Source organism: Parus major, chromosome 1, assembly GCF_001522545.3.
Source record: "Parus major isolate Abel chromosome 1, Parus_major1.1, whole genome shotgun sequence".
Lineage (NCBI taxonomy): Eukaryota > Metazoa > Chordata > Aves > Passeriformes > Paridae > Parus > Parus major.
Genome location: NC_031768.1, coordinates 27,884,003 through 27,896,116, shown reverse-complemented (window position 1 = coordinate 27,896,116; position 12,114 = coordinate 27,884,003). Strand labels below are relative to the sequence as shown.

The 12,114-nt window shown below is 39.4% G+C and overlaps 1 protein-coding gene across 4 annotated transcripts in view; it reads right to left on the bottom strand.

The window, feature by feature from the left end:
- Positions 1-11,029, bottom strand: part of TGFBRAP1 (transforming growth factor beta receptor associated protein 1) — a 32,859-nt gene extending 21,830 nt beyond the window's left edge. The window contains exons 1-3 of one of the 4 annotated variants that reach the window (XM_015636025.2): positions 10,958-11,029; positions 7,535-8,236; positions 541-735 (exon numbers count right to left, since the gene is read on the bottom strand). In XM_015636025.2, the coding sequence (XP_015491511.1) occupies positions 541-735; positions 7,535-8,219 (880 nt within the window). In that variant the 5' untranslated portion in view covers positions 8,220-8,236; positions 10,958-11,029. Of the gene's footprint in view, positions 1-540; positions 736-7,534; positions 8,237-9,254; positions 9,613-9,638; positions 10,715-10,757; positions 10,917-10,957 lie in introns of those variants that run through there. The other 3 variants (XM_015636007.3, XM_015636016.3, XM_015636035.3) reach the window with 3 other exon arrangements.
- Positions 11,030-12,114: the final 1,085 nt, after the last annotated feature.

The following is a 12,114-nucleotide window of genomic DNA, read 5'->3' as shown; positions in this document are numbered from 1 at the left end:
AAAAGTAGTACCATAGTATATTCCACACTTAGGAGTCCTCAATTAAAGAACAGATCAATAGAAATTTCTGCATCTTTTTGTTTAACAATTCTATGTGAAAGATCCCATTTTAAATCTCTTATACAGATATTAAAAAAAATTATTTTTCTTTTGTATTCCTTTCTAATATGTAAGAATTTTGTCAGGATAGTCAATGGACAAATACCTGTAGGTCACAATTACTGAGCTGCAGCATTAAATTAACATTGCTCCTTTGAAAAAAATAATCAAGTTACAAGAAAAAGCTCTAGCTCCATAGACTCCTACCCAACAATTAACTTGACAATTACAGCACATTTAATGAGCATACATTTTGTTAGAAGTCTGGAATTTCAAATTACTGAAGTCTGCAAGGAATCTAACCAGTACATCATTTACAATAATAAAAGTTTCAACAAAACAGTCAACATAATTGTTAGATACTTTGTTTAAAAAACAAACCCAAGTGACTACAGCGGTTGTTCCAGAATTACTGATGTGACAAAGTGTCCTTTTTAATACCTTCAAAGTCCTGTAGAATGTGACCTTCTTTAAAAGGCAGGGTTTGCTTTTGCTGCTGGTCCAGCATGCTGTGCACCGTAATGAACTCATCATCCAGAGCAACCACGTAAGGAAAGCACAAAGCTGCCCCAATCACATTCTCTGACCAGTGCACTGGGGCCCGCTGTGAAATCCCATCTACAGTAGCAAACATGCCTACAAAAAGGGAAAAACAAAGCCTGAGGCTCATGCTAGTTGAAGACTCTTGTTTTCACAGCACAAAGCATGGGTACCAAGGTACAGCAATGGAAAATCTCAAAGTAGGTGCAGTATGAGGCAGCATGATGACAACATATTCACACCTCCCTGGACCTGAGAGTTATGTCGGTTAATTCAGTTCAGTTTTTATTTTTTCATTCTCCTTCAGTACAGGAACAGACAATGCCCAAAACTGAGAAGAGATGAATACTGAAACAAGCTAGCAAGCAATTCAAGTTTAGTAAGTTTAAGAGGTTTCTTAAAGGAATTTTGCCATGTAGTTTAAATTCATTTCAGAACAGTACCACTTACTGAGACCCAACCATCAAACAATCTTGCCTTAGTAGGAGCTGCAGACCTGCACCACCTGACTATCTGGCAATGCAGATGTGTTTGTTCTTGTAGTGTCCAATGTCTAAAGAGCATTTTAGTGGACACAATTGTTTACTTAAGACTTTTTCACTTTTGCTACAGCCAACAGTTTCAGAGAACAAGGGCCCAGTTCCTTGGGGTGAGTCACTTCCTGTGAAGCATCTGTGTTTTAAATCATTTGAAAAAATGCAGAGGCTGTTATAAAGCAGCACAGAGCAAAGACTTTCTATTATCCCAGTGATAACCCGTATGCTGTCTTCAGAATAACCAGATTAAAGTTTCACTTAATTTGAAGAGTGTTTATTTGTCATTACCTTTCCTCATGTCTAGTCTGTCCTCCATTCTTCTCCTAGCTTAATAGACTTTTAAACTGATTTAAGACTACATGCCACTGGTTCTATTCATGCTACTTGATATTTCCCAATTCTGAGACATTAATTGAAGAGAAATTTTAGTCTAAATTTTCAGGCCTATTTTACATAAAGATTTACTAGCACAGTGTAAACTTCTATTCTAAATATGAATTCATACCCCTTGATGGTATTCTCATGCCATTAAAAGACATGCCCATGAAAATTGATCTTTGGCAGCAGTGAGCCACTTGACAGCTGGCAGAATAAGTCTGAGCTCTAAAGAACTGAAGAGATTAAAAGATTATGTTATTCAATTTACAAAATCTCTTCCAAACAGAGGATAATGAGGCAAGGCGAGCTGGGTACAAGGACCTCCTTGGAATTTAAAAAAAAAACAAAAGCAAAAAAACCGGGAGAACAGTGAAAACAGAAGATTGTAGACTTTTACAGAACTACAGTGTCGAGACCAAGATATTGGATCCCTTACAGTAGCTTTCAGCCCTTTCCCCTCAACTAAGGGCTCTTTTTCACTACCATGATCAGCTTTTCAACCAGAGCACCTTACAGAAAATATGATTTGAGTCATAATATATAATTCCATATTCACTCTATAGATCTTGATATTATGACTCAAGTAAAATTTTATGTCAGGCATGTACTGTCCAGTTTTAAAGGCTTTTCACTTGTTATTCCACGATACAATCCCACTTTAAGATGTGGGAGAAAACCTGTACTAAATACACACTAACTAGTAGTAAACTTAGGGCATATTATATTCAAAAGACTAATTCTTAGGCTTTTCTATTTCTGTGAAGTTCCAACACAAATAATTATAACCCCGTATTTTTTTTAAATGAGAAAGCTCTTTTTCAGGTAATCAAAAAAATCCTTTATGGAAGTGAGAAGGTATGCATTCAAGTCAATTTCTCTCTACATCCCTCTGCCTTCAATAGCTAGAGTTTCTGTGGCAGAATGATACATTTTCTGTCTTCATCCAGCTCTCACCTAAGGATAACAATAAACATAACTACAAACAGAAACCACAGCCTTTTTATAGTACAGGAATGCATCTGATGAAACTTGAGATAAGGTTGGCAATCAATTCCATATTAAAATTGCATAGACTACCCAAGGATTACAAGAGTTACTGAAACAAAGCACGACTTTCTTTTTACAGGTTTGGTGTTTTCAGCACCAAGACATACAGAAATATTTTGTATCATCTGCAAACTTGTTGAAGGTGTGCCCTTCCCTACCATCCATGTTGTTAAGTTGGTATTGACCTCGCATTGGCCCCTTGGGGTACAAGACTAGTGACTGGCCTCCAGTTGCACTGCAAGCAGTCAAGCTTTCAATCCACCTCAACTGTTTCTCCAGCTCATTCTTCATCTGTTTGTCTACAAAGGATTTCATGGCAGAGCATCAAAGCCTTGCTGAGCTTCACAGCTCTCCCCTCATTCACCAAGCTGGCACCTAATCACACAGGACAGTCTGGTCAGGCAATTTCCCCTTTCTAAATCCACAAGGATTACTTCAAATCACATTCTCCCCCTTTGTATATTTGGAAACAGCTTCCAGGATTTTCTCAGATCACCTTCCTGAGGATCAGGGTATGGCCAGCTGCACTTCCCAGGTTCCCTTCTCTTGATCACCTAAGGCAGGAATGAAAACATTTGTTTTCTTCCAGTACTGAGGAAGATCCTCCGATCATCATAACCTTTCAAAGATAATAAATTGGCCTCACAATGACATTGATCATCACCTTCAAGTATTCATGAGAACATCCCATCAGGTCCCATGGATTTGTCTGTCCAGTTTATTTAAATGTTCCATACCATGATCCTTCTTTGCTGAGCATGGGTTTTCCCACTATTCCTAAGGGCTGAAGATTCCTGAAAGAAGGTCATACCAGTAGACTGACATAAAGAAGGCATTAAGCACCTCAGCCTTTTCCATGCCCTTTGGCATCAGGTCCTCCATCCCATTTAACAGTGGGCTTCCACTAGCCTTCCTGTGCTGCTGATATGCTTGTACAAGCTCTTTTTGTTGCCCTTCATGGTGTTCAGCAGAGTCAATGCCAGAGGACGTTGACCTCTGCCCTGGTTTTGGATAAAGTTCATTTTCCTCTTAGCAGCTGGTGTTTTGGATTCAATAGGAGAACCATGTTGATAACACACTAATGTTCAACAGAGCACACTCCATCTCCTCAGTCACCATCAGTGCACTCTGGAAAACTCCCGGCTTGTCTCCTGCTGTGCTGCCCCTTTAGAAGGTACTGTGGTAAAAGTGTACCCTAAAAAACAGGGCCTGCAAATGTAGAGTTCTTCCTGTTCCCTAAAGGCCTTACCTACATCTTTTTCCCAATGAAGTGGTCTGTTCCAGGCACTCACCACAATGGGTTTGCTTACCCATGTTAGTTTGCTCTCTAACCCAAATCCATAAACTCCCATCTGCCTCCTTCTTGTTCCAAAGCACTCCACCCATCTTCCTACTGCTTCCATGTAAAGGGTAACCTCCATCTTAGCTGTTAACACACAGCTGTGCTGATTTCCCAGAAAAAGTGAGAGAGCTTCCACTACCATGATGCTTTATAAAGACTTATTTCTCTGCATATGCCTGAAGCAGAATCTCTTCAGCTCTGTTTGCTGCTTATGACGTCTCTTATCAAACCAACTTGACCTGATTTGTTTGCCAACACAGCCTACCACCATGCCTAATCTAAATCCAACTCACCATGTTGCTCAGTCAAGTTGGCAAAAATGGTTTTGCCTCACTTGACCTGGTGGATCCCATTTCTTCCTTAAATAGGGATCCATAGTCCTAAAAGACAAAACCCATCACCACAAGCTCTGCAATCAGTTGGTGATCTGCGCAACCCAGGTACTTCTACTTAAGTTCTTCCTCACCAGCAGGATTGATGAGAAAACCCCCATCTCCAATATGAGGGAGTCTCCCATTACCATTACTTGTTAATTCCTCCTGGTGCTACTGCATTGTACAAGCACAGATGATTTGTTGGACAGAACTTGCTGCTTTTTATCTGCTACTATAAGCACTGAGCATATTACATGATGTAGATCAGCAAGCAAAGAAGTAGAATTCTTCCAGTTGTGAGAAGTCACAAGTTTCCAGTGTCTGCCATCACAGAAGAGCAAAGACTCAACCTGTCCTTCCCCTCTGTACAGCTGGAGGTTGAAGGCTCATGTCTGGGTCCTGGAGAAGATTCTATTTCCTTTTTGCCATCTCTGGTGCCCCATACTCTGCTGAACTCCTCCTACTGCATCTTGTTTACTTGGCAACAGAAATCCTCAACCAAGCACACATCTCCTATGGGCAAGGACAACATTTTTACTCGGTCAAGTCTCAGCAAGAGGCAGGAGGCATTTTGTTCAGCTCAAGGTGTGAGGAGCTGCACTCTCCACTGGGAGCTCAGTTTGAGTCAACATCTCAGACCTTTTGGGGCAGTTGCTCCAGCTGGAGCTGGGAAGCATATCCTGTGCCAATATCAAGAAGTGATGGCTGTAATTTTAAACACTTAAAGCCTCTGTAAAGCAGGAAATCTGATGAAAAGCATGCAACCAGAGCTTCACAAACTCAAAAACTGAATTTTGGTAAGCAGTTTCATACATATCAGAAATAATTGATTTTTGAATAATAAATTAACTAATTACTGGATAGAACAAAGAAGCACCAAAAATGAAGTTCCTCCTCCTTTTGAAAGAACAAGCTAAATACTAACTGCAAGTAAAGACAACAAAGTATCAAATGGCTGAAGATCTTGTATGAACAATTCTAACAATCAGTTTAAAATCCAGTGTCCAGATAAAGAAAAAAGTTATATACACAGTTAACTCAGAAATGTTTTACTTTATCATTATTTTGAGCACTTGCTTTTTGACAATCTAAGTTCCAGTCTTAAAAGAAAATTAACATAAATGAATATCACTTCAAATACTCTAAAGCCAAATACATTAATGCAGAATATCTCCACCTCTGCAAATGAGGCTGAACTTAGCATAGATGCTCTACTGAGTGTCAAATCAGCATGCCCAGATCAATGAGACATGCGAAAGCAAATCAAAATTAGACCTGAAGATTTACATCAAGCCTTTTAAAGTCCATGCATTCCACAGCAGAGGCCCACCTGGGATACCAAGATACACAACACTTATCTACTATAAAGGTGCCCAACCATCTTCATAACTTCAAGGAGACAAATGTTAACACTAGGAATTCTACCAAGGAAGACCAGCAAGATAGATAATACTTAATAAAAACATCAATGGAGAGAGGATAGAGAACAGAAGCTAAAAAGAATTTAATTATGCAAGGAAAAACTATACAATTGATAGCAAATACTCTAAAAGGTCTCTGAGAAGACAAGAAAGACTTCGCCTGTATCATGAGGAAAAAAGTGGTTTATAGCAAGTTTACAGCAGCGAAGTGCACTTGCTTAAGATCTCCCATACCTGACATTTTAACCCCAGGACATTCTACTTACACAAGCATGTTGGACTTTATAAGTAACCTTTTTTTTCATGTAACTCTCTTACAGTACACCTGACAAAAGCAAAAGTCAGACTAAATAAAATTCTGATTCCTAACTAGATACAATTATGCTTTTGAAATTACATTATTAAAGAAAAAAAAAAGAAAAGAGAAATTACTTGAATGGAATCTGGTTCGACATGCCTAAAAAAAATTAAAAAATTAAATAAGAATGGAAGCTTCTCAGAAAATCAGCTAATTCACAAATTTTGACTTCCCTGGCACTACTAAAATTGTTAATATACAAAAATACATGTCCGTATTTAAAACAGCTTAGAGCTTTAATAGGAAGTGGGCAGCCAAAATGACTTAGAAAAGCCCTGTGTCTGAAAAAAAACCCAAGTTCATCTTGGAACATCTTTAACTCACTTAAACTGAAATTCTACTAAGAGTCTACTTCTATAGAGGAAAGCTGGTGAGTTGATGTACATCTTGCATTCTGGTCACAAAGCAAAACTTCAATATAAGCAATTGATTTTCTTTGGAATTTATATTAAAAAGTGAAAACCCGAATTAAGAACCTAAATAGCTGTGTGCCAAGCTATTCCTAATGTTTCAGGGAAAATACATAAACCGTGTCTCCTGAAAGGAGAGTCATATGGCAAACAGCATGAATGCACTCTGCCTGTGGTCTGTCAGCTCTGGGATATTGCAGCTTTTCCAAAAAAAGCTTGAGAGTACTGAGCATATACCGACCTCACAGCATATTGTCGATTTAGACAGATTACAGTAGTCCTTACAGTCATCTCTTAGACAAGAGCATGATTTCACATGATCTAACTTTGCAATACTTAAACAAGCATTTTCTGTAACACAGAGCTGAAAAATACTAAATATATTATGAAAATGGAAGCATAAAAACTGGGCAGTATCTGATAATCCCTACAGCTAGGACAGTGTTTACTATTATAGAGTTAGGATGCAACTTATTTCCAGTAAAATTTCTTACTAACACTGTAGTACAACATACCTTCTTGTGAATCTGTTAGAATCTATAAAATGGACTTCGTATGAGCTCCTCTGAATAGCAACAGAGGAAAAAATTAATTTATCTACACTAATTGAATAATTTTGTAGCAATGTGGGGCTCCACAAACCCACCCCATCTAGTCACTACAGACTGTCAATCTCTGAAATTTCACTTTGTAGCCAACAATTTTTTTGCTAAGGGCTTCAAGATACAATGAAATGAAGCTTTGATTAAAATAAAACACATGATTAGAATAAAAATAATCATAAAATCTTGTGCATTAAAAAAACACTTGGTGTATTTTTTTATAGTTATAATAGTATTATAGAGTTATAATAGTACTAAGTATCAAAAATTTACCATTCTCCTTTTTATCTCAGCATTCCAATATAGACCTGTGAAGGAAAGCATCATTATTATGCATAACACTTAATTAGTAAAGGTTTGCTTCAAAAATTTAGAGAAATAAAGAGAAGTTAAAAAAATTGCAAAAAATTAAAATCCTTAGTCTCACCTAGGCCTCCAGGGCCAGCCAACAGAAACTCTTGTCTGCCTATTCTTTTCACAATTGGCCGTTTCTCATCACTGCAATAAGGAAATAGGTCCTGGGAGACGCCAGTATTATAATTCAAAATTATATACTGTGTAGTAAGGGCAAGGCATAAGTAGTAACCATCTACAGCCACAGCACAGGGTTGTTCTGGAGTAAACACTTCCTTCACTATCTGGACTCTGTCTTCAAACACCATGAACATTTGAATGGTCCGACGCTTGACTGAGATAATGCAAACTTCAACGCAGAAAGGATCCCCACTCACAGGGTTTTCATTCAGTGTGAATGTCACAGCTCCTTTGATCCTAGCACCAGTGGGGACAGGTTCCAAGTTGATCATGTTCACTAGTGTTATCGTGTTGTCACAAAGCACAAGCAGTCTGGTGAGGGCAGAGGCTGCTTTCAACTCGCTCACAGGCTTCTTCAAACCCAGGTATTTGTGTAGTTGCTTGGTGGCAGCAAAAGTTATTTTTCCAGCTGTTGATACCTTTTCATCCAAGAGAAAGTGATAGATAAAGCAGTCATTGGTTCCAATATAGAGGTTCTTCCCACAACACTCAATGCACTCTATGTTGATGTAATTTTTGTCTCCCATTAACATCTCCCGCTCAACAGCAGAAACGAGCTTGAAAGCTTTAACGCTCATTGTGTCTTCTGGGCGATCTAATTAAAGAGAAAAAAACACTACCATTTGCCTCTGCACATGGAATCAAATATCAGATAGCAATTTAACATTCACTGATACAAAAATTTAACTACTGCATTTTTTAAGTCTATACTCTACTTCCAACCTGACTACACAAGCCAGAGCAAGCACATTGATAACCACAGAAATTAATCAAATTGTATGCTTCCACTTCTAACCTATTCTGAAACAGACTGACAACAGAACACACCTATACTGAAGTGATGCTTTTTCCACAAGTAACCAGCATGTTATTGGCTCTCTCAGACACTGGTATGACAAGAAGTTACTGCGAGTGCTTAGTTACTTATAAGCCCTGTCATGCACAGGTTTCTATCACCTGTACATGAAAACAGAGAAGCTTCAGGTCTTAAGACTTCCTGAGAGGCCACAAGGCATCTAGTGCTACATGTTAACATGCCATGTTGCTTTACACTCCACTCTAGGCCAATTAATACCTAATTTTTTCACAAAATATCACAGGTATATTCCATTTTAACACATATTATACATTCCTTAGTATCCAGCAATCAGGAATACATACTTTCCATGCCAGTTAAATAATAACTTAGACAAGGTATCATCCAACTCATAATAAAAGTTGTTGGTTTGGGTCTCTAGATTGGTTTGGGTACTTTTTAAACATATGCAGAGCGCATGGCCCATAAAGCATTCATTAAGCTCAGGATGCAGTGTCACAGAAATTCAGAGTGTTTCTGTTCCCCACTACCACAGTAATTCCAAAAGTCTGTCTTTAAGTGCTAACCAGCACTTCTAATATTTATTCTACAAATTGTACCTATCCTTCTCCAATCAAGTGCCATCAAGGGACAGATTTTATGAAGCACATAATAGTGTTAATGCTGTTTTAAAAACAGTCCATGCAATTATATTATACTCAAGACTTGTGTTATTTTTATAAAAAACAGCAGCAGTCTATTGTGCTCAACACTCCAAAGAAGAGCAGATGAAAAACTGCTGACCCTGTTTGATCACCTTTTAATTTTTCATGACTGGTCTGTAATGGTCACTTAGCCAAGGCAGAGGAAGACACAACACTAAACACCTCAAACATACACAATTAGTCCACATGTACAGTGGTGATACAAAACATCAAATGAAATCTCTGTGGAGCAACGAAGAAACCAACATCATCAAAATGCTCCTGTAAACAAAACTGAAACTAAATACAGTCAAAACAAATTTCATTTCCAATTATTACATCTAACAAATCCCTTTATTTTTTTGCAAGAGAACACTAAAAACTATGGTCAAAAAATTCTATAACTGAGTCAGAAAAGATAAGTTACACAACTTGCAGGTAGCCATGAAATAAAATTATATAAAACTAGGATTATGGCTAGAAGCAAACCATATTACCAAATACAGTAGTAAGTGTTAGTGACAAAGACTTCAGAGTTTGGTTTTTTGGAGTTCTTTTTCAGAAAAAGATTTTAGTTTGGGTTTTCATGACATTTTCAACTTCCATCCTCACCGGGAGTGCAAATTAGTGTTATGACCTTGAATAAAGCAAACAAACAAACCCAGGAATCACTAGAGAAATAACCAAGAATAAAATGATAATGCAAGTCTGGCAACACAGCCACCTTATCCTCCAAAATGATCAAAAGAAACACAGCATTTTAAGTCAGAGAGGGCTATCCAAAGGTTGACTGCAAAAACAAGCCCAACAGTTCTTAACAGCCTATGTGTAGCCTGCTACCATGTGCAGAGCTCAGGCAGCTTTCACACCTGAATTTGCCAAGGACTTATTTAATATACCTGTAGCCCAAAGTAAAAATGTTAATATGTGCCACTGAGAGAAACACAGAATTTTGCTCCTGACCAAGATGTGTTTAAAAGTCAAAAATAATTTTCTAAACCAAAGTTGATGAAAATTAAAAGTAGGAAAGAAATCTTAATAGATACATGACTCCTGAATAGGAAGATAAAAAAGAAAATAATCCATAGTACTACATAAGTCTGCTAGCAAAGAAAAGAAAACATTATTTCTAGAAAAAAAAAAAAAAAGGTGTGAGAAAAAGCTTTTGGGAATAAACAATGTCAACACTCATGACCTGAACATAACTTCTTTAGCATTTATCTTGTTCTCATTTATGAAACCTTACGGGTCAGTGAGCACTGTAAATGAATAGGTTCTGCAGAATATTCTGTTCCTTTGAAGTAGAATAGGCCACCCCATACAGATAGTTACAGATAGTATTTTTTATACTACATTTAGATGTTCAGAAGTCAGGAAAACAAGATAATGGGGATGTTTTGCTGTCAAAGAAAAATAAAACAATGGTCAAGAAAATTATCAGTCTAGTAGACACTGATTGTTAAGCGCAGTAATAACCCCGCACGTACTCATTTCCTGCAAGAAGTGGGAAGCAGCTCTCCCCCGCTCCAGTTAAGCAATAACCTTGCCTTACACTGTGCTCTCCCTGCCCTGGAGAGCAACACCCCGCCTCCCTCACCTCCGCACCGCTCCCTCACCTGCACGCACTCCCACACCCTGCGCGGGCTGCTCTAGCCAACCCGTGGGTACAATTCTCCCGAGCCCCCGGGAGGACAGGGATGCGCCGCCCGTCCCCTCACACACACCGCGCGCAGCCAGGCCCGCCACCGACCGGCCCCGGTGCGCCCGCCTCCGCCCGGCCGGACACGGGGCCTCTCCCGCCGCCCTCCCCCAGCACCTGCCGGCGCACGGCGGAGCCGGGCCCGCCGCTCCGAGGCCTCGCGGTGCGGTGGTGGCGGCGGCCGGGGCCGCCTCGGGGCGCGCTGGGATCCGCCGGCGGCGGGCGGGGGGGGACGCGCCGCTTCCGGTGCGGCGTCGGCCCCGCCCCCAGCCCGCGTCACCGGGCCCGGCAGCGGCGGGAGGCGGCGTCCGGTCACGTGCGGGAAAACCAAAGCTCCGGCCGGGAAAACAGCCCGGGCGCGCCTCGGGGAGCTCTACAACTCTGCAGCCGAGAGACGAGACTAATACAGCTATTTTTAACCTATAGGAGTAGTAAATTATTTATTTATTTACTTACTTACTTACTAATATAAAATAGATACATAAGAGAGTCCAAAGCCTTGGGATATGTATATATACACACAGGTACATATATGAGAGATGCCTTCTTCAGATTCCCAGAAAGTGCCCTCAGTCAAATTTGATTTAGTAATAGTATGTCTCATATCTATTATATGAGACTTATAGTAATGTTATTTGTATACAGTATTTTACATATTGTATAAATCTCATATATTAAAAGAGACTTATACTATTACTATTATGTGTATATATATATATATATATATATATATAACTCTCAACTACTATATGTTAAAAAGACACATTACTTGTTGGTAGAATTGCCGTGTTTAAGTTTAGAGCTTGACATGCCTCAGTGACCTAGGAGGAGGTTAACAAAGCTTGGTGAGAAGGGTGTGCTACTGATAGTGGACACAAAGAATGCAGACTTTATGGGCCACAAAAACATTTGCACAATTCCCAAGATAAGGAAGAAACTAACAAAGCCTGCTCAACCACTCCGCTGAAATCAGCTCCGACTGGGTAGAAGGTAATTCTGGCGGGGAGAGAGCTGTGATCACTGACTCATGACCACCGACCCAAGAGCTCCACTGGCTTAAGAGAAGAGAAAGACTGAGCATGTGGGCTAATTAGCATGAGAAGCGAGGGAATCATTGACCAGTAGAAGACTAATTAATGAAAGAACTATGTAACTTGTAGCCAATGAACATTAGTGTCTTTGTTTGCTAAAATATGTAAAAGGTAAATTTTGATGGTCTTTGTGCTGGCTTTGTGTATTTGCCACCCATCACGTCTTTCTGCACAGAACTGTAA